At 45.8% G+C, this 23,626-nt stretch overlaps 1 protein-coding gene across 2 annotated transcripts in view; it reads left to right on the top strand.

Moving 5' to 3' along the window:
- The first annotated feature begins 377 nt into the window (after positions 1 to 377).
- LOC115192401 (E3 ubiquitin-protein ligase SH3RF1) overlaps positions 378 to 23,626 on the top strand; it is a 48,985-nt gene continuing 25,736 nt past the window's right edge. For both annotated transcript variants that reach the window (XM_029750872.1, XM_029750873.1), the window contains exons 1-2: positions 378 to 762; positions 1,837 to 2,361. In XM_029750872.1, coding sequence (XP_029606732.1) covers positions 1,987 to 2,361 — 375 coding nt within the window. In that variant the 5' untranslated portion in view covers positions 378 to 762; positions 1,837 to 1,986. The remainder of the gene's footprint in view (positions 763 to 1,836; positions 2,362 to 23,626) is intronic.

Below are 23,626 nucleotides of genomic sequence, written 5' to 3'. Positions count from 1 at the left end.
TTCACCATACTTGCACCATGTGCACATACTTTCTGCAAGCGGACACAAATCTAAACTTTGAGCAATCGTGTGGAAAATACAGATGTTATAGTGGTTGTTCTGAGAGGGAAGCAAACATAGACTGTTTTTGTGAAATGTTGGTTATTTTTGATCTCCTCAAATACATGATTCTCTTCCATGGGAAGGTTTCACTACTACTGCCGTCTACCATAGAGCTTATTATTGTTGCGGGCGTCCATAACAATCTAACAGTATTACAAAGAAGGGTTGTCCGCTAGGGGTTTCAAATACAGTAGCCACATCAGGATGAATTATCGACAAAATGTTAATTGTTTCATGAATTGAATAAATAATATCACAGGGAGTATTGTTAAACATATTTTGAGTATGTGTGAAATAGACTATCTGTTACATATTGACTGACATCCCATCACGCCCTCCTGCCTCGGTGAAGTAGCTTCGGCGTCTTCCATAGAATCAATCTAATTCATCATGGGGTTCGGGATCGGATACGGCAGCTGGAGTTTGTTACTCCCGTCAGTCTTTCCCAAACCATGAATTTCCCGGTTTAGATACATGCTCTCTTGGACTAGGACAGTGCAGAATAAAATGTCGTGTAAAGATTTTCTCTCCGTGGAGCAGAATAGAGGGTGAAAACTATATTACCCGCCAAATAGGCTATTTCCCAAATCGCTCATTCGATATCCAAGTCGGATAGAGAAATTGTTTGGAGAGGAGAGGTGGAAGAGGCCCGACTTAGAGGTAAGATTTATGTTTTCAAGGGCGATTGTTTTTGTAAATTCAAACATAATACACAAAATGGTAGGTAATTCAATGGCATTATTTAAATATTTGTATTGGTTTACACACTAATAACTAGTAATCACACAGTTACAGCTAACTTTAAAATCCCTCCCTCGTTTTGACACTGTTGTTTCTCAACAAACTAACTTAGCAAGCCAGACAAGTAGCCAACAAGCTAACCTCGGTTATCATACATAATCCTATGGGACACACTTAACTTTGTTCTTATGACCGACACTTGGCTAGTTGTGGCTTTAACTAATGTGTCTTTTCTTTTTCGTATTGTGTGACATTGTAGCAAAGTTACGCAAGAAATTGTTTTTCTGCTTTTCTAAAGTCATTTGTTGTGAACAACGTTCTTTTCATAACGTAACCATTCTGCTCCCTAAACTTGAGTTCTACGAAGTGGTCGTTTTGTGTCGGACAAGGTCGTTATTATTTCTTCCAAATGTACCTATGTACTTTGTTACAGTCAGGGATTATGGTCATCAAAGCACTTTCTTATAACATTCATTGGCACAGATACGCTTTCCCCTCGGTTAGTTCTGGACACAGAAATGCACACAAGTTTTGAGTTTTGCGCGGTTGTAGTGTATGTAATCCCACCGCTAGAACGTGTCAACATCTCTCGCCAGGGTTTCAAATGGTCTTTAATCTAATAATGCACGTCTGTGAATTAAATTACATAATCCCAAATGAATATTTTATGTTGCGTTCTCCAGTCAACAAACGGTAAATGTTCTGTTGGGAAAAATATTTTATCAGGTAGGATTGACTGGTATAAATGCGATCGAACGTATCTGTACCACTTTAGAAGACGAGGTGAAGGCATTCTGTGTTCCTTTTACCTTTGGATGTCACTGGCATGATGACAGAGAACTTTGGAATGTAACAGTCTTGAACTTTGCTACATTCCGTACATTATAGTAGCAATACCTAGCATAATAGCATCCCGTTATATGCAGGAATCGGACTGTTGCCATGTAATCTTTTCATATGTGGAATAACAAAGGATTTACCCCCATACTACAGCTGCTGCAGGCGCTATGGCCATAGCTGCGGCATGGGAGTGACGTGACATTCAGCACGGAAATGGCTTCCTAAACACAACCCCCAACCAACACTACCATCATGCTTGTCCCACTGAAGTAGAAGCATAGCTCAGAGGTGGAGGCAGAAAGCATGGATGAATCAGTGCTGTTGGACTTGCTGGAATGCCCAGTGTGTTTGGAGCGGCTGGATGCCACAGCCAAGGTCCTCCCTTGCCAGCACACCTTCTGCAGGCGTTGCCTTCAGGGCATCCTGAGCTCCCGGGCAGAGCTGCGATGCCCAGAGTGCCGTACGCTGGTGGAGTGTGCTGTGGACGAGCTGCCCAGCAATATCCTCCTGGTTCGGCTGTTGGACGGCATCAAACAGAGACCCCGCAGGGCGTGCCCCGTAGCTGGAGTCTGCACCAACGGCACAGCTGGAGTCAGGATGCAGGGCAACGGGCCCAGAGACTCAGGCGCTCCAGGAGCACAGCCCCAGAGAGGCCAGGCAAAGAGCACCCCAGTGAGGGTAAGTAGTCCACTTTCAGGGGGTTGTTAAATATGGATGAGTGAACATGTATGTGGTTTCTCATAGTTTGAGCCAGAGCTGAAACAAATCAGAGCAAATCTGCAGGGATTAAATAGCAGCATGTTGCATTACTGGCTCTAATCGTTGGCCCAGATGAACAGTTATCATAGTGATCCTACAGCTGGCCAGCTGACTAACAGCCCAGTGCTGAATACAACAGGGACTACTGAGCAGATGACAGTTGAGCCAACAAATGTTTCCGTCCTCCTGGCTGCTAAGTACAATAGTGTCATGAGGTTCATATTGAAAAATAGGTTTTGAACTGTTGTTGGACCATTCGTTAGATTGGAACATGTGTGTGTCAGGTCCATGTTGTAGTGAGGGTTTTGGAATGAAGGTGATGCAGGTGTTTGTCAGGACTGACAGTTGCTGTGCAGCACAGAGAGATAGTCATCAGAGGTGAGTGCTAGAATCCTATTAGGTCTCCGACAACGAGCTTGGTGCTCTGAAGGCCAAGTTATGCAGCTGAGAGAAACCGTCTCCGCTGACGAGAGTAAGCAGAATTATGTTCTTCCCTCGTATCCTTAGGAGCCACAGGCAGAAGACTGGTTGACGTGTTTGGTTATGTTAGGTGGATATTTGGGATCATACGTAACATGAAACCAGTCCACGATGTTCTTTTCAGATGGTGCCTTCAGAAGGTGTTTTCACCCCTTGACTTTTTCCACATTTTGTTGTGTTACAGCCTGAATTTGAAATGGATACATTTAGATTGTCACTTGCCTACACACTACCCCATAATGTCAAAGTGGAATTGTGTTTAAAAAAAATATATATATTTTTACAAATGAAAAGCTGAGATGTCTTGAGTCAAGTATTCAACCCCTTTCTTATGACAATCATAAATAAGTTCAGGAGTAAACATTTGCTTAACAAGTCACATACGTTGCATAGACTCACTCTATGTGAATGTTTTATATATTTTATGACTACCTCATCTCTGTACCCCACACATACAATTATCTGTAAGGTCCTTCAGTCGAGCAGTGCATTTCAAACACCGATTCAACCACATAGACCAGGTAGGTTTTCCAATGCCTTGCGTAGAAGGGCACCTATTGGTAGATGGGTAAAGAAAAAGGAAAACATTGAATATCCCTTTGAGCATGGTGAAGTTATTAATTACACTTTGGATGGTGTATCAATAAACCCAGTCACTACAAAGATACAGGCATCCTTCCTATCTCAGTTGCCAGAGAGGAAGGAAACTGCCCAGGGATTTCACCTCGAGGCCAATGGTGACTTTTTAAAACAGTCACATAGTTTAATGGCTGTGATAGAACTGAGGATGGGTCAACACCATTATAGTTACTCCAGAATACTGACCTAATTGACAGAGGAATAAGAAGCCTGTACAGTTACGTTTTGTTCTGATTAGTGTTAATTAGTGTTATGTTTGGGGTAATTCCAACACACTACATTACTGAGTACCACTCTTCATATTTTCAAGCATAGTGGTGGCTGCATCATGTTATGGGTATGCTTGTAATCATTAAGGACTGGGGGTATTTTTTTTCAGGATTAAAAATAAACATAATGGAGCTAAGCACAGGCAAAATCCTAGAGGAAAACCTGGTTCAGTCTGCATTCCCCCAGACACTGGGAGAGGAATTCACCTTTTAGCATAAAAATAACCTAAAACACGAGGCAAAATCTACACTGGAGTTGCTTACCAAGAAGACAGTGAATGTTCATGAGTGGCCGAGTTATTGCTTTGACTGACCAAAAATATAAGCGCAACATTCAACAATTTCAAAGATTTTACTGAGTTACAGTTCATATAAGGAAATTGGTCAATTGAAATACATTTAATTAGGCCCTAATCTATAGATTGTTGGTCACAGATACCTTTGAAAAATAAAATATAAAGTAGGGGCATGGGTCAGAAAACCAGTCGGTATCTGGTGTCCACCATTTGCCTCATGCAGCGTGACACGTCTCCTTCGCGTAGTTGGCTGTTGATTGTGGCCTGTGGAATGTTGTCCCACTCTTTAATGGCTATACAAAGTTGCTGGATATTGGCGGGAACTGGAACATGCTGTTGTACTTGTCTATCCAGAGCATCCCAAACATGCTCAATGGGTGACATGTCTGGTGAAGGCCATGGAATAATTGGGACATTTTCATCTTCCAGGAATTGTGTACAGATCCTTGCAACATGGGGCTATGCATTATGCTGAAACATGAGGTGATGGCGGCGGATGAATGGCATGACAATGGGCCTCAGGATCTCGTCACGGTATCGCTGTGCATTCAAATAGCCACTGATAAAAAGCAATTGTGTTTATTGTCCTTAGTTTATGCCTGCCCATACCATAACCCCACTGCACCATGGGGCACACTGTTCACACCGTTGACATCAGCAAACCGCTCGCATACACAACGCTATACACCTGGTCTGCTATTGTGAGGCCAGTTGGATGTACTGCCAAATTCTCTAATACAACGTTGTAGGCGGCTTATGGTAGATAAATTAACATTAAATTCTCTGGCAACTGCTCTGGTGGACATTTCTGCAGTCAGCATGCCAATTGTACTCACTCAAATTGAGACATCTGTGGCATTGTTGTATGACAAAACTGCACATTTTAGTATCATTTTATTGTCCCCAGCACAAGATGCACCTGTGTAATGATCATTTAATCCACTTCTTGATATGCCACACCTGTCAGGTGGATGGATTGTCTTGGCAAAGGAGAAATGCTCATTACAGGGATGTAAACAAATTTGAGAGAAATAAGCTTTTTTTTGTGCGTATTAACTTTTTTGTAATAGGCTAATGTTGCACAATCCAGGTGTGGAAAACTCTTAGGGACTTACCCAGAAAGACTCACAGCTGTAACTCACAGCTGTAATCGCCCCCGACGGTGCTTCTACAAAGTATTGACTCGGTTGTAAATATAAATGAGATACATTTGCAAAAGTTTTCAATTTGTCATTATGGGGTGTTGTAGATGGGTGAGAAAGAAATCTATTTTAATTTTGAATTCAGGCTGGAACATAACAAAATGTGGAATAAGTCAAGGGGTATGAATTCTTTCTGAAGGCACTGTAGTTGTCATGGCATGTCATCTGCTCTTTCTCCCCCGCCAACAAAAACTAGCATTCTTTGCTTTTTAAATGGAATAATTTGGGAAAATGTTAAGTACAATGCTTACTGGCACGGCATTCTGTCACTTATGTCATATGAAATGGCCTACCAGTGATGCAACATAAGATTACTGCATGTACTCTAACAGACAATCTGTAATGTTTAGCCTAGGTGTTGTATGAGCTGGGTTCACTCAGTATTTAGGTATTGACAAGTTGTGTTTGGTGTATTGTACCTCATTCAATAATACTCAAGGAAGAAGCTGGGTCAATGGACAGGTTGTATGTAGTCAGTGGAATGTTGTGTTACTGTGTCTGTTTTAACTGTTCAGGTATAGAGATCCCATCTCCTCTGGGCAAAACTACCTAATGCTGGTTGAGCTGCCTCATTTACTGTAGTATCACTTCAAAGGTCTGCCCATTTCAAGCTGGGCCTGTTGGAACTTCCCTCTATTTTGAAAAGCCTGTTTATTGGAGATAAGAGCTAGTCATACTTGTGAATGCTCTATTATATGGTCCTTTTGAGGTTTATATGATCCCCTCAGTAAGGGGATGGAACTCGCAATGCCCTGAGCTATCATGTTTAGCCTAAACAACTGCGTAACACATGAACGCACGCACACCCACCCACTACACAATACTGGGAAATGATCCAGACTCCTTCGCTTTTCCCACATTTTGTAAGGTTACAGCCTTATTCTAAAATGTATTTAAATGTTTTTCCCCCATCAATCTACACACAATACCACATAATAGCAAAGTAAAAACAGGTTCTTTCAAACGTTTGCTAATACTTTATTACATAAGTATTCAGACCCTTTACTCAGTATTTTGTTGAAGCACCTTTGACAGCTATTACAGCCTTGAGTCTTCTTGGGTATGACGCTACAAGCTTGGCACACCTGTATTTGGGGAGTTTCTCCCCTTTGTCTCTGAAGATCCTTTCAAGCTCTGTCAGGTTGGATGGGGAGTGTTGCTGCACAGCTATTTTCAGGTCTCTCCAGGGCTGTTTGAGTTGGGGCTTTGGTTGGGCCACTCAAGGACATTGAGACTTGTCCCGAAGCCACTCCTGCAATGTCTTGGATGTGTGCTTAGGGTTGTTGTCCTGTTGGAAGGTGAACGTTTGCCCCAGTCTTAGGTCCTGATGAGAAACTGCTCCAGAGCTCTCAAGGATCTCTCTGTACTTTTCTCTGTTCATCTTTGCCTCAATCCTGACTAGTCTCCCAGTCCCTACCACTGGAAGACATCCCCACAGCATAATTCTGCCACTACCATGCTTCACAATAGGGATGGTGCCAGGCTTCCTCCAGACATGACCCTTGGCATTCAAGCCAAAGAGTTCAATCTTGGTTTCATCAGACCAGAGAATCTTGTTTCTCATGGTCTGAGATTCTTTAGGTGCCTTTTGGCAAACTCCAAGTGGGCTGTCATGTACCTTTTACTGAGTGGCTTCCGTCTGGCCCCTCTACCATAAAGGCCTGTTTGCTGGAGTGCTGCAGAGATGGTTGTCCTTCTGGAAGGTTCTCCCATCTCCACAGAGGAACTCTGGAGCTCTGTCAGAGTGACCATCGGGTTCTTGGTCACCTCCCTGACCAAGGCCCTTCTCCCCCTACTGCTTAGTTTGGCCGGGCGGCCAGCTCTATGAAGAGTCTGGGTGGTTCCAATCTTCTTCCATTTTAAGAATGATGGAGGCCACTGTGTTCTTGGACATTCAATGCTGCAGACATTTGTTGGTACCCTTCCCCAGATCTGTGCTTCGACACAGTCCCGTCTCGGAGCTCTACGGACAATTCCTTCGACCTCATGGCTTGGTTTTTGCTCTGACATGCACTGTCAACTGTGGGACCTTATCTAGACAGGTTTATGCCTTTCCAAATCATGTCCAATCAGTTGAATTTACCACAGGTGGACTCCAATGAAGTTGTAGAAACATCTCAAGGATGGTTAATGGAAACAGGATGCACCTGAGCTCAATTTCAAGTCTCATAGCAAATTGTCTGAATACTTATGTAAATAAGGTATTTCTGTTTTGCTTTGTCATTATGGGGTATTGTGTGTAGATTGCTGAGGATTTTAATTTAATCAATTTTAGAATAATGCTTTAACGAAAAAAAATGTGTAAAAAGTCAAGGGGTCTGAATACTTTCCGAAGGCACTGTGCGTATAACCAAGTGTCTTCAAAGCACTTTCATTATCATTTCTCTGCTGTAGCATGTTGTCTTTGTGAAGTCTGTTCTGCTCCCTCCCAAGCCATCTTACTGTAGAGAGAGAGAGAGAGAGAGAGAGAGAGAGAGAGAGAGAGAGAGAGAGAGAGAGAGAGAGAGAGAGAGAGAGAGAGAGAGAGAGAGAGAGAGAGAGAGAGAGAGAGAGAGAGAGGAGAGAGAGAGAGAGAGAGGAGAGAGAGAGAGAGAGAGAGAGAGAGAGAGAGAGAGAGAGAGAGAGAGAGAGAGAGAGAGAGAGAGAGAGAGAGAGAGAGAGAGGAGAGAGAGAGAGAGAGAGAGAGAGAGAGAGAGAGAGAGAGAGCTGAATGGGAGAGGGGAGGGTAATGCAGGTGGAATATGTCAAAACATGAAAGGCAGAGATCAAAGCCTGGCTGGGTGCTAGAACGGTTTTATCCCTCCCTCCCTGCCCAGTGAGTCAAGGAGTGCTGGTCGACTCCTCAGGGACCCTTCGCCTCGCTGCCCCCACTTGGTTCTCCTCATATTGGACTCAGTCCTCCACCACACTGACTCCCTCTCTCCTATTGGACTCAGTCCTCCACCACACTGACTCCCTCTCTCCTATTGGACTCAGTCCTCCACCACACTGACTCCCTCTCTCCTATTGGACTCAGTCCTCCACCACACTGACTCCCTCTCTCCTATTGGACTCAGTCCTCCACCACACCACACTGACTCCCTCTCTCCTATTGGACTCAGTCCTCCACCACACCACACTGACTCCCTCTCTCCTGTTGGACTCAGTCCTCCACCACACTGACTCCCTCTCTCCTATTGGACTCAGTTCTCCACCACACCACACTGACTCCCTCTCTCCTATTGGACTCAGTTCTCCACCACACCACACTGACTCCCTCTCTCCTATTGGACTCAGTTCTCCACCACACCACACTGACTCCCTCTCTCCTATTGGACTCAGTTCTCCACCACACCACACTGACTCCCTCTCTCCTATTGAACTCAGTTCTCCACCACACCACACTGACTCCCTCTCTCCTATTGGACTCAGTTCTCCACCACACCACACTGACTCCCTCTCTCCTGTTGTCCTCAGTCTCTCATTCTTTGAACTGGCCCCTTCAGCTTGGCTCTCCTGTCCTGTCCAGCCCTGCCTGCCCCTCTAATTCTTATCTGGCCCAGAGAATGGACTTGAGGGGGCGGAGCCTGACCGACAGACGCAATACAGGGTTTTGTTTCTGCTCTCCTCTGATCTGACATGGGTGTCAGGAGGGACTTGGGCAGAGGGGGCTGTGTGTGTGTTTTTCTTTGGGGGGGGGATGCTGCCAGTGGCAGACAAAGGGTAAGGAAGGAATGCTATGGGAAAGGTGTTAATTGTAAAAGGGTCAATGGTCCCTCCCCTTCCTTGACCCTGGCCTGTCAGAATGTAACAGAAGTCACCAGTGGTGTGACACCGTGGCCCTGGCATGTTTCTGAATAATGGGGAATAAAGGATCGGAGCAGGCAGCCTCAGGGAAAGGCTGTATGACTGTGGAGGGGACCTCATCACTGATGAGTCAGGTTAGCTCTATGGCTCTCCGATTACTGGGATGTTTTGTCCTCCTAGCTTTGTTGTTGAGTCATACTAGAACAACACAGTAGTTTTCCATCCTCCCACAGGTTTGGATCAGATGATCATTATCATGTGATGTGGGTAAAAGCCGTTGTAAGTGGAAGTCAGGGGTCAGGTTCAGGGGTCGTGGCTGTGTGGGGTCGGAGCCAGCGGAGACGCATTAAAATAACCTGCTCATTAACACAGAGGGGGAGAGCTCCCTCCCCCTGGATGTCTTTCATTTGCATTTTAGTCTTAGAGAAATTGTTATTCTACTGAAAGCTCAGGCTTGTTTTAAAACATAATATTTTGTCAGCAATGGATTGCTATAGCTGTGTGGATGATTGGCCAAGTGTCTTCAAACTGAAAAATTCTACTGAATCAGTTATCAGTGTAAATGGATCTGAAATTGTTCCACAGCTGGTGTCATTATCACATTGCCACTTTTGATGGGACGTTAGCTTTGTGTGAAACCCAGCACGTACATTTTGTAGAGGAGGTTATCTGGCATCCTGCTCGACGGCAAATGTTGATTCAACGACGCCGGAGGAGAGTTGCGTGAGCTGGACCTCCTGTCGTGTGGGCGCTAGCGTTTGTGCGATTGGGGGGGGGGGGGAGATGCAGCAGTATCCTATCCTTTCTAGCTGAAGCTCGGGGCTGGAATTAGGCCATTGTTTCCTCTGTAGTAATGATGCCTTAGTAGAACTCATGGCTGCTTCCCTCTTTCTAGGGCTGGTAATTTCCGGGGACCTATTATCACGATAGTTAGGTGCCGATACGATATGTATTACAATTCTCCTGTATTGCCATTCTCTATTGCGATTTGATGTTCCAAACATATTGCTCACCATATGTCTGCTGCAGAGAGACGAGGGAGCCATGAGTGAACGAGTTCTGATCAGTCAGGGAAATAAGTGCTTCTTATCTTTTTTGTTTTATACTCGTTTTCTTTGGAGTTGGATGGGTTTCTTTTTATAGTGAGGAATGATGTTGTTTACCGCTTTGTCCTAGTATAAGTGTCTCATTCAATTCCAGTGCTCCTCCTTGCGTCTGAGTCCCACTGCTGCTGGCCCTCTTTGATGACGTCATATTGTTGTTGGCGGTGTTTTCTGCTGGCTGTCTGGCTCACTTCGGCCTGTGTGATGGAACCACCTCATTACACCCTCACTCTGCCCACACACTGGCAAACGCATACTTACACCTCCACTGGGAACAGATGAACAGGCCCTATACTTTTCTCTCCGTCTTTCGCTCTCCTTCTCATTTTGCCATTCCTTCTCATTCTCACATTGCCATTCCATGTATTTCCCATGGAAGTCCCGAGGGAGCAGGTAGTATTGTTGTCTGAGGTTTTGATTATTCACCTAATGTCCTTCTTTGTGAAACGATCACCATCTCGTCTTTCACGTCTCTAGGGTGACCATCCTTTCTGCTGAGTGGCATCTTCTCCCCCCCCCCCCCCCCCCCTTATCTAGCTGGAGCCTGTGGCCCTCCCTCTCCTCGTGGCTGGAGCCTGTCTCTCTCCATGTTAAATGGTTCATGAGATTAGACTGGGATTGATTGGCCAGTGAGACAGCACTGCTCACATTCTGGCACTAGCAAGCACTTGTTGGTCACTGTGTATGTATGCTCGGAATCAGGGCATTATGTCTGGGTGTACATGTTGGCCATGCTGGCTATGCTATGGGAATGACTGTCCCTCTCTGGGGTTTACATCATTCAAAGAATGTTTTCAGCTCAGAAATGTAAGGCGTATGTAGGCCTGTTTCCCCAGACAGAACGGTGTGTCTGTGTTAATGTATGTCTGATCTTTTTATCTGCCTCCCCAGACAGACTTGAGAAGCTGTGTGTGTGTGTGTGTGTGTGTGTGTGTGTATGGAATGCCACAGGTGGTCAACATCTCTGTTTTCCTAAACACTGGGCCTGTCTGGTCTCGTCCAAACGGCAAGCTCACACACTCAGCTTTGTGTGTGTGGTTTTCTGCGTCTGTCTAGTGAAGTTTGGTAGCTGTTTGAACTTTAGGTTATGCTCTGGTATGATATACGGTGGCTGTACATCAATAAGGCTTTGTCGGGCAGACGGGGGAGGCAGACTGGGGAGGCGGGCGCCTGGGCAGCTGTTGCCCCCAGGGCAGAGTCACCTGCAGCATCTGCCTCCTGTCCTGACAGACTGACACACTCATGTTCAATGGGGGGATGAGTCGGCCATCTTTACTTTCATCACGTATTCCAATGTAATGTAAGGCTTAAAGGGACATTGTTCTTGTAATCGTTGGCGTTACTACAACAACTGTGTAATTTTATAGTCTAATCAGTCACAATTCAGTATGTATGTGTTTGTTCTGTTGTCTGTGAAGGTGTGGTAGGAATGTTGGTTCCTGTGTAAGCACTAGACTCTGGGTGGCCTAAACTCAGCATTTGCCAACCCCAGGCCCCCCTCCACATGCCCCCAACAGCTCTGTCAGCATGAGGTTGGGGGGGGGGGGGGTCGTCTGACCTCTATTTTAATGCGGTGCTGACACACACCTGTGATGACCAACCAAACTCTCTCTTCCATCTACTGGGTCTCCAGAGTGACTGTGTGTGTGGTCCAGCCACAGAGACTTCCTGATTTTTATATACTAACAAACTCATGGTGCAAGTGTCTCAAACACACAACAGCAGGTGCCTGGCTATGCAGCCTTGGGTTGATCACAGGGTTGCAAAGTTCCGGGAACTTTCAAGAAATTCCCTGGTTGTCCAGAAATCCTGGTTGGAGGATTCCGGTTTTCCTGATTTACCAGGGTATACGGTATTACCGGAAGTGCCCATGAGGGGCGCTATATATATATATATATATATCTCTCTAGATCTAGGTACCAGTCTTAGCTAACATTCCGCTCCTTGCCACCCAATCTCATTGCCAAAGAGTCTGGCCTTTCGGCAGTCTCAACGTGCAGCTAACTAGGCACGTTGTTGTATTTTGAGGCTTCAAATCAAAGCAGAGGTTTTGTGGTTGGGATTTGCAGCATGTATTTAGTTTGAGCATTTAAATGTGAGCTAGCAACTTTGGGCAGACTGGTTTCGTCTGGACAAACAAACGGTTGCTTAGCAACTGGATACCAACGTGTTCTGCTGTGATTGGAGGATGGCTGTGAGGGTTAAATCGAATCAGGATCAACCCCTCTGTTCTCCTCTCTCATTAATGATATAATTAATTTTTGAAGATGGCAGAAAGGCCTGTCTTTGGCAATGACAAGGAGTGGAATGTTAGCTAAAGAGACTTGTACTCCGACTAGAATGTCTCTGCTGTAACCAAGAAGCTTGATATTGACATCTAGCCGCTTAACTAGCAAGTTAGCAAACCAAATGCAAGCTCGCGTTCTGAGCTGGATAGAATTTATTTGGCACATCTTAGATTTCTTCTAGTTAAAAGCAGTGGCGTAGCAGCCCCCGGGTGCCCCCAACACACCCCCGCTCTGAGTATACGTTATAAACGGTATATGGTATAAATCGTCCCGGGATTTTGCAACCCTAGTGGGTCGTAACCCCCATATTCACCCTGAACTTTGGTCGGTCAGTCAGTGAAATTAATGTTTGACTGTGTCAGATGTTTGAAATCAATCACATAGCGGTGCTCCATCTCAATTCCTCTCGTCCCTCTGGCCTTGTAACTCCACAGCTTTAACAGAGCAGCTTGACCTCTGACCTTGTGGTGTTATTGGTCTGTGGTCGGTTGACCATTGGCTGGCCATCATGTTAAGTGTCCAGTTCCCATCCCCAGGGCTGAGTCATGATTTGGTGCGAGTTTCTTTTTCAGTTGATTGACCTCTGACCCCTTGCCCATTACTCCCACTGTGGAAGGTGTGTGCCTCACCTCTGAGGTTTTGCATACAGATGTGTGGTCCATCTTCTGAAAAGGAGAGATAGGAAGGAGGTAGAGCTGGGTGATATGGTCTACAAATCATAACTCATTTTCTTTCAAGCTTATGGGCGATTCATGATATCTCGACCAGTCAGCAGTAATCGGATGAATTCAAAGCTTGTGAAGATATACCTAGGCTAAATATAAACCATAACACCCAATAATGATTTTTATCAAAATGGTCCAACCTGCTTTTCTTTTGCAATCACTGATCTCTCAAGTCTGTCAAAATGCCTTTTTTGTTCCAAATGTAACCAGAACCATGCATAATGCACATTCACTAATAATGACTAACTTCTTGTAGCAGTCATTATAGAAAATGAACACCGGTCTCATAAACAATCTCTTAAGCACGAGCTAGTGAGGAAGTAGGTCATCTTTATATTTCAGGTTTAGCCAACTTGGATCTACTTGCTAGCTAACAAGGTAGAACAGTTGAATTATCAACACACCCTTCTGTCCGTCTCCAACTGTTTGAACAGCATGCTAACCTGTCCACTTTGTTCAGATGTTGAAATCAAGTGGCCAATCTTATTTCTCAGATTGAGAATGAGTTGCCTAATCCTTACATAGTGTTTTATGCTTACTGCACATTTATAAAACACAGACTAGACAGCTAGTATAACAGTCTTTGGTTAAAATGCTACTCGCGCTGCCGCAATGCCACGCCAGTCGAACTGAGCATTAATTTCCCACAATCTATGTTAATTGATACACATGTTTTAGAAGTGTCTGCTCTGCTCGCAGTTTTGAGTAGTTGAGACATAAAAAGGGTATGTTGTCCTCTAATTACAGTAAAATAATGTCTCCATGTGTCCCATTCTGTTGGACCAAACCTCAAACGCAAATAGCGAGTTGAAGCCGCATGTCAGAGGGATATGTGATCTCTCAACTTTGTTGGCGTGAGTGTCAGGGGGAGGGGCTTGATGTGTGTAAACCATAGGCGAAGCGGGAGGTTTCAGTTGCTCTAAAAACAGTCCAAAATAAGCCTGATGTGTTTCTATGGGCTTATTTTTGACAACTCCCATTGTTAGGGTGGAGACGTGCATCTTGTTATTACACGTCTCTGGTGTAGATGGGAAGGTGCGCACTGCACAGAAGAGTGAAAGAGACGAGACCAAAAAGACACACGCTCGTTTTAAAAACCAAAATAAACGTGATTCTTGCGATACATGCATTTGGAATATCGAGCAAAAACGTGCATTCAAATGAATTGGATTATATCGCCCAGCCCTGAAAGGAAGACACATGCACGCTTCCTCTACCCCCCCTCACTTTTCTGTGACTCTCCTTTCAGATCCCTTTTGCTTCTTGCAAGGGAAATCAGAGCCTTGTGTTTGTTTATCTGCAGTGTGCTGATAAAGTTTCCAGTTTGTGCTATGGGGCCCAGGGGCACAGTTAATCTGCATTTGTCCCCTGAGTGACATCCCTCTCCCCATCAGAGGGGCACGGGGGAGCCAGCCGCCCAGCCAGGCACTGAGACCAGGGGATGTGGTGGGGCTTGATGTGCTTATGGGTGATTATGTATATGGGCTATAACAAGGGCTATATAAATGGGATTACAGTACAGCCACCTCTCTCCCCTTTGTCTGTCAGTGGGTGGGTGGCCATAGAAACACTTCTCTTCTGAGGGTCAGGAATCAAAGCCCTTGGTGAGAAGCACAGAGCTAAAGAGCCTGGGAAACTGTGTGTGTAGGAGATTGTTAGAAGTGGGTATAATGGTATAATGGTCAGTGTATATTGTTTGTTACTGAAGCGGTGATTGAGTGATAGAGAGGGCCCTATGAAGCTGCTGCTGGTGGGAGCTCTGGGTTCCAGGTTGATGTTGGTGAAGGGGAATGTGTAATTTAGAAGGCTACTCTCTTAACCTCTGACCTGTCTCCTTTCGGCACCTTGTCACACACACACACACACACACACACACACACACACACACACACACACCCACTGCAGTATGTTTTAACTTTACCAGGCTGTACCTCTGCTGGTCCCTGTGGAGTGCTGACCCTTGACCTGTCTGATACTTGTTACTGATGCCTTGTGTCTCCTAGAATAGATCGTATTTATTCACATCCAGTCCCAGTGCTCTGAGTATGGAGAGAGGGGATACCATTGGATACCGCTGTGAATGGAAACCAGTGGATCTCTCAGCTGCTCTTCATCAGTTGCATCATTTGATCACCTCCCACCACTTCTCTCAGCACATACCACTACAGTCATATGATTCTTCCATACTGAATCTGTTTCCCACAGAGCCACGGAGATGAAACGTGTGTGTGTGTGTGTGTGTGTGTGTCTGGACATCCAGTTTGAGGGAGGCAGTGAAGGAGATATCAAGTGTTCTCATTCTTCCTGCGTGGGGCCTCTCCTGCTGACAGTGTGTGATTTAATTATTCAAGTTGGTTTGAATAGAAAAGAGGAGCGCTGTTGAGGACCGAGGGAAGGCTCTACTTGTTGGTTATTCTGTTTCACACACACGCACGCTCTCTCCCTCCTCTCTCTTGCTCTCTCCCGCCACCCTGACCAGAAACAATCTACCTGGGCACACCTGAGTAATGTCACACACATCTTCCTCCCTGGCGAGCTGACCGACCTACGTCGGGGGCCCCGGAGACGCGGATGTCCGTTTTTAGTGCGGTTTGTTTATTTCGGTGACTCCCACACTGATCCAGTGGATTTGAATGTCGTCATTGTGGTGGACTCATGGCTGATATAAAATCACACCCACACAGGCACAGTGAGATCCAGGTCTCTCTACTCTGTAACCATGCAGATGCGGTCAGTGCACAGTGGCAAACAGTGTTGGAAGTCTGATGTCACAGTCCAGGTGTATTGATATTGTGTGAGCTGGGCTCTGAGCTGCTGATAATAGCAGTGTGCGTCCCTCGTTAGCTCCTACTGTATCTCACAGCCTGTCCTCTGGAGCCAGAAACACACAGCCCCTCCCTCCCTCCCTCCCTCCCTCCCTCCCTCCCTGTCCCTTCCCTTCTCACCACCAGACAGACCAGAACATAAGCCCCTGCCTGCCTGTTATTAGTCTGCCCTGACACCCTCAGTCTGATAAGCTGATGAAGTCCAGCTGCTCTGCAGAGGCTCTGGCCTCTGAGTTATGTTTTTCCGGGCTCTGTGAACAAACAAAACCATTTTTTTGTTTTGCTTGCGTAGCTGTGATTGGATGTGTTGCTTCAGGTGCAAAGACCCAGTCAAGGTCTTGGTAGACAGGACAGGGGTCAGGTCTAGTAAGGGGGCTACATAAGCTGGTGGAGTTCACAACGATCTGACTCTAATGGTCTAGCTCAGGTCTGCCAAAATATGGGGGGGGGACGAGCGTAGAGCAGCCAGTCCGTTGTCCCCGGCTCTCTAGCTCCGTGGCTCTAGAGCTCTGCCAGCATTCATCAGGGGAGAATAAATGCTAGACGTTCGATCTAAGCTGTGGGTGTTTTGGGAGAACACTGCACACAACACACTCCCATACTGGATTACACACACACACACACACACACACACACACACACACACACACACACACACACACGTGCTTTCTCACAGAATGATAAATGATGGACATGGCTGTGATGGTCTTTGAAAGGGGGAACAGATGCAGCATTTGTATACTGGTCCTTTGCCACAACTGCTTTGTTTGTCCACTGTACAGCTGTCCAAATACCAGCCAATGCAATCAACCGTTTAGCTGCCCGCTGTTTCCTTTCTGCCCCCAAAGGCTGATGCCCACAGGTTTGAGGCCCAAAAGGCCAAGCTCGGGCCTAAAGGCCAGTGGTCTGAAACCGCCAAGACCGACCCACAACCTAAAGTCTTAACACTGGCCAACACTGGTCAGGGCCCAATCACAGCCCATGTAATCAGTAAATTGACTGTGTAGTTTCAAATCTGTTGGTGTGTTCCTCTTGTCTAAACGCTGCTAATTCAGGTCCTGCGGTTCTACTGTCTGTCTGGCAGGTGATCCAGTCCTCTTTTTTAACAATTAACCCTCCCAGTGCCACTACCACGGTCAAGGCCAAATCAGTCCAGTCTGACTCAGCAGGACAGGAACAGCTGGCTCTGCCTCAGTCTAACTAATTGACTTGACTGGAACAAAAGCCTACCGACTACCATGCTGCACCCGCTTCCTTCCAGGAGCTGAGCGGTCGTGGAGAGTTCTGAAGAGGCGCTTAGTGTTCAGCTCACACCGAGCGGCACCAGATACACCGATAACTATGACATTTCGTAAAGTAATCTCCTTGAATTAGTCCCAATCTCACTTCATTTATTCTAAAGCCTCTGTCAGAGCTCGTTCTCGATTAGGAGATTGAAGATTCCTATGTTCTCTTGCATTTTCCCCTGAATAGGCAGAAAACTCATGGATGGAAACATGAGATTTTAACGCTGACTTCCCTCTGAACTCTGTGGTTCCAGAGTGGGCCCAAAGGCTGACATCTGTGGGAGAAATGGTGAAAGAGAGGGAGGCTGAGCAGAAAACAAGCCCTTCAGAGAGGGGAGATGTGAACTTGAGAGAGGAGTTAATGTGCGGATGTTGAGCCTCTCGAGGCCACTCTTAAAGCCTGCTCCTCTACTCACCAAACACACAATCCCAGCCTCCTCTCCTTCAGCCTGGAGCAGCACGACTCAGCCCGTTTAACATGCCTCAGCCTCAGCCAGAGCAAGATGGACTGGGAGGAGAGGAGAGGAAAATAGACAGATAAAAGTGGAGGAGTTTTTGATTCATTGCTTTTAGTGACTGCATGGTCTTTGCGTGGCCAAACTGGCCCAGTGAAAGATCTCTGGTGAATTACTGGAAGAACTTGTAGTGTACTGCTCTCTTGCACGCCTCACTGCAGGCAGGGATATAAAGTGAACAGATTTCTGTTTGCTTGTCCTTCTAGCTCCCCCAGCTGTTTCTGCTACATTATATTAGTCCTGGCCAACAAGCCTGCTGGGGCCCCGTCTCATCGTGTCGCTGTGTGTTTCTGGCTCCTGTTGGTGTGGAGGTTCTGTCAGAAGCATCACCATCACACTGACACTCCCATCTCAGTGTCTCTTCTTGCCCCCCCCCCCCCCCCCCACATCTTCCTCTACTCCTGCTCTTCTGTCTTTTGATCGTGCTTCCTCCCTCCCCCTCTTTCTCCTCAGTGTAATGTGAGTGGGCTCTTTCCTATGAGAGAGAGTCTTTAAGCCCACTCAGTGTATGAACTGGCACAGAGATAGAGGGTTCTGTTCTCAGGTCTGCTGCTTTAGCCAGACAGACCATGTGATTTCCCCCAGCCACCCAGAACCAGCCTCCACTGCTGGAATGGGGCCAACCAGCCAGGTAAAGGCTAGACACGCACATGCACTCACACGGTCCATGCACACGCGTGCTCATGTAAGATGGCAACTTCACTACAACACATCGCACCAACACACACACAGAGCCGCACACAGCTTTATCAAAAACGTATGGTCTTCCATAAACCCAGACCCCCTTCCTGGCAAACTGGTTTCTTTTTGATGACTAATCTGTAGCTTACGTCTTAGTTGTACTTCCTTGTGTTGAATGTTTTTTTTATAGATTTTTTTCCCCTCTCTCTTAAAGTGAATTCTGAATGTAGCCTAGTCCCTGGTTTAGGCCTACACATGGCTGCCTCATGGGCCCTCGCTTTGTCCAGACTCCAGGAGAGGCCGCTTTGATCAAAGCCAAGGACTGCAATTCCCAGGAGCCCCCACACTGCAGCCCAGTGAACAGGCCGTAAAGAGAAAATTTGTTTGGGTCAACGAGTAGCTATTCCTGAGGTGTGTGTTATAACTGACACTCGGGGGAAGGGAAGCAAGGGCTCTTTGTATGTACATTAGTCTGGATGAGAAAGACCTTTAGTGACCTGACCTAGGGATGAGGCTTGGGCGGTATCCCGGGATTTACGGTATTACTGGCGTAGCACACAAGGGGGCGGCAAAAACGCAAGGAAAGCCTATTGGGCCTATTACCAAAATACCCCCCAAATTACACAAGTAATGGCGAACTTGCATAGACGCTGTTAGCTAAATACTAACTAACAAAATGAACATATACTAATTGGAAAGACTGACAAATCCAGCTAATAAAGTTATACAGGCATAGCTAGTAGCTACTGAATGTCATTTTTCGGTGAGTGTTGACATTTACAAGCGAAAGTGTGAGATTGTTCAGTTGCACAAAGTTGTGATTCATGCTTTTCTGATGGAAGAGCAGCATGTGTACACGGAGGGGAGAGGAGGAAGAACAGAGGGGAAAAAACGCTAGTGGGAAGCACAGGGGAAAAAATAACTCATCCAGAGCTCTTTAGCTTCTCAAACACGGCAGAAAGCCGGTATAAGATATCTGTTGGCAAATATTTAATAGTAAATGGCATACAAGTGTGACTTCATCACCTCATGTGCACAACAGAGACTCGTGGACTCACCAGCTCCTGCTTTCTCCCGTTGTGCTATTTACAAACACTGGCTTAACTGTTCTGGGGAACTACCGTAAGCTTCATAATGTGAAGAACGCAATCTGCTTCATGTCTTAATAACATGTTGCACAAGTTGACTGCATACATTAACTTAAAAAGTAACTACAAATATTCACGTTTTTTGAAAAACCTACTAGGGATAGCAGGAGGAACCGGAAGATCGTTAGTGCCAGTACACCGAGCCAGTAGTGGAGTTGAGGACAAGTGAGATGTTCTGCTCACGTTCATGTGTGAGCCAGACCTCCATCTGTTCACTCTATGGTGTGTTACTGTAGCTTTTACCCCTCTAGAGAAGGTGATAGTCCATTAACTTCAGCACTGCCCTACGCCCCTCCCCTGGCCCCACCAGGCCCCCCAGGAACTGCATACCCCTCTGACTTTGAATGACTCTCTTTCATAAGATTCACTACATTGTAAAGAGGCCCATAAATAGCCCTCAAAAAGGCTTGCTGAGACGAGTTGCCATAGAAACCAGTGGTTGGAAGTTAGTCTTTGTGTTGGTTCCATGCAGGAGTGCGAGCGGGAGGCAGGCGGGGGGCAGTAGGAGCAGTAACGCTAGCTAGCTGCTCTTTGGATCAATGAACAGACCTGTTTGAGGTCATCTGAGAGCGCTGGAGGTAGACTCCGATCTGTCTGGCTTCCTGAGGTAACCTTTACAGGACTCGGGTAACCTTTTAGAGGACTCAGACAGGACTAGTAAGTCTATTTATGGCTAAATTAGGGCTAAATAGACTTACTAACCCTCTATCAGAGTCCTGTTTAACAGATCACCCACTCATCTTTTCTCCTGATCTGTGCTGTCTCCATGTGTCCGGACTGATCTTGACTTAAATATGCTTGAAAATCTATGGCAAGACTTGAAAATGGCTGTCTAGCAATGAGCCACAACCAACTTGACAGAGCTTGAAGATTTATTTTTAAGAATAATGTGCAAATACTATACAGTCCAGGTGTTAGACTTACCCAGAAAGACTCACCGCTGTAATCGCTGCCAGAGGTGCTTCTACAAAGTATTAATTTAGGAGTGTGAATACTTATGTAAATGAGATCTGTATTTCCTTTTCAATAAATGTGCAAAAATTTCTAAAACTAAGTTTTCACTTTTTCATTTAGGGTAGTGTGTGTGTGTGTGTGTGTGTGTGTGTGTGTAGACAGACAGGTGAGACAAATTGAGTCAATTTTGAATTCAGGCTGTAACACAACAAAATGTGGAATAAGTGAAGGGGTATATAGAGTGCCTTCAGAAAGTATATCTCAAATAGTCTTTTACCATATCAAAATATATTTTGGCATATAGTGTACTATATTTGCAGGTTAGCGTTTTTCGTCATGGTGTGATTCATTTATTGAAATAGCAGACATCCCAACTGGTTTGCTCTGACTAGCTCAAATGAACCAGTACATGTATTACCCCCCCCCCCCCCCCCCCCCCCATTGAACTATTTATTAGGCCCTAAACTATGGATGTCACATGACTGGGAATAAAGATGCAGTGCGTTAGGAAAGTATTCAGACGCCTTGACTTTTTCTACATTTTGTTACGGGCGGTCAGCTCTAGGAAGAGACTGATGGAGGCCACTGTGTTCTTGGGGACCTTCAGTGCTGCAGACATTTCTTGGTACACTTCCCCAGGTCTGTGCCTCGACACAATCCTGTCTTAGAGCTCTACGGACAATTCCTTCGACCTTTATGACTTGGTTTATGCTCTGCCATGCACTGTCAACTGGGACCTCATATAGACGTGTGTGTGTGTGTGTGTGTGTGTGTGTGTCCCTTTCCAAATCATGTCCAATCAATTGAATTTACCACAGGTGGACTCCAATGAAGTTGTAGAAACATCTCAAGGATGGTTAATGGAAACAGGATGCACCTGAGCTCAATTTCAAGTCGCAAAGGGTCTGAATACTTATGTAAGTAAGGTATATCTGTTTTGTATTTTATACATTTGCAAAAATTGAAAAACATGTTTTTGCTTTGTCATTATGGGGTAATGTGTTTAGATTGAATTAGAAAAATGTTTATTTAATCCATTTGAGGATAAGGCTGTAACACAACGTTTTGAAAGTCAAGGTCTGAATACTTTCCGAATGCACTCTATGCATCTGGTCACTTTTTTTTTTTTTAAGTAGGAGTGTGGATTAGAAAACCAGTCTGTATGTGGTGTGACCACCATTTGCCTCGCGCGACACATCTCCTTCACATGGAGTTGATCAGGCTGTTGATTGTGGCCTGTGGAATGTTGTCCCACTCCTCTTCAATGGCTGTGCGAAGTTGCTAGATATTGGCGGGAACTGGAACACGTTGTCATACACGTCGATCCAGAGCATCCCAAACATGCTTAATGTGTGAAATGTCTGAGTATGCAGGCCATGGAAGAACTGGGACATTTTGAGCTTACAGGAATTGTGTACAGATTATTGCGACATGGGTACGTGCATTATCATGCAGAAACATCAGGTGATGACGGAGGATGAATGGCACGACAATGAGCCTCAGGATCTCGTCACGGTATCTCTGTGCATTCAAATTGCCATTGATGAAATACAAATGTGTTCATTGTCTGTAGATTATTCCTGCCCATACTACAACCCCCCCACCACCATGGGGCACTCTGTTCACAACGTTGACATCAGCAAACCGCTCGCCCACACAAAGCCATGTCTGCCATCTAACCTGTACAATTGAACCGGGATTCATCCGTGAAGAGGACACTTCTCCAGCGTGCCAGTGGCCATCGAAGGTGAGCATTTGCCCACTGAAGTCGGTTACGACGCCGAACTGCAGTCAGGCCAAGACCTTGGTGAAGACGATGAGCATGCGGATGAGCTTCCCTGAGATGGTTTCTGACAGTCGGTGCAGAAATTCTTTGGTTGTGCCAACTCAGTTTCGTCAGCTGTCCTGGTGGCTGGTCTCAGACAATCAGGTGTAGACGCCAGATGTGGAGGTCCTGGGCTGGCGTGGTTACACATGGTCTGCAGTTGTGTTGCCGGTTGGATGTATTGCCAAATTCTTTAAAGCTACGTTGGAGGCGGCTTATGGAAGAGAAATTAACTTTAAATTATCTGGAAACCGCTTTGGTAGACATTGCTGCAGTTAGCATGCCAATTGCACGCTCCCTCAACTTGAAGTGGCATTGTGTGAACTGCACATTTTAGTGTGGCCTTTTATTGTCCCCAGCACAAGTTGCACCTGTGTAATGATCATTCTGTTTAATCAGCTTTTTCATATGCCACACCTGTCAGGTGGATTATCTTGGCAAAGGAGAGATGCTCACGAACAGGGATATAAACAAACATTTTAGAGAAGCTTTTTGTGCATATGAGAAATTCCTGAGATCTTTTAGCTCATGAAACATGGGAACAACACTTTACGTGTTGCGTTTCTATTTTTCTTCAATGTTAATTATTTCCTTGACCTTCCTTAGTCCTTTCCCTGCTTATGATCCACAGTCAGAAGCCCCCCACCCCAGGATTGTGTGTACAGAGAGGGAGCAGAGAGAAGACAGAGAAGGCTGCACTCTCCCAGTGGTCATAAACGAGACCATTAGGAAGCAATTTAAAGTAATGGCACTTTAATGAAAACAAGATGGCTACTGCCCGTAGAATTCCACACTTCCACATTGTGTCACTCCCTTCCTGTGTGCTTTCTCAACTCTAGGGGAGACTCCTCAGTAAACAGTGACATGTAAATGAAGACCGAATGCCACGTGCTGGTTGGTGAAAGATACTGTTTTGTCCAGGAATGTCTGGGATCTTTCTGGCTCGGGGGGAGGGGGGCTGACAAAGACCAAGCCCAGGGGCGAAAGACGGGAGGCTTGGCTGGAAGAAGAACATCTCTACAGTCCTCAATCCTCCCAGACTGGAGATTTCTTTGGCCAGGGGTTTTTTGTCTACGATCTGCATAGACCTCACTTCCCAAAAGGCACCTGTAGTCAAAGGACTGTGTGTCCGATGGCCATCTATGGCAGTTCCAAACAGTAG

This window comes from Salmo trutta, chromosome 4, assembly GCF_901001165.1.
Source record: "Salmo trutta chromosome 4, fSalTru1.1, whole genome shotgun sequence".
In the NCBI taxonomy this organism is placed as follows: Eukaryota; Metazoa; Chordata; class Actinopteri; order Salmoniformes; family Salmonidae; genus Salmo; species Salmo trutta.
Note: the sequence above shows the minus strand (reverse complement) of the source record. Positions and strands in the feature narration are given on the sequence as shown.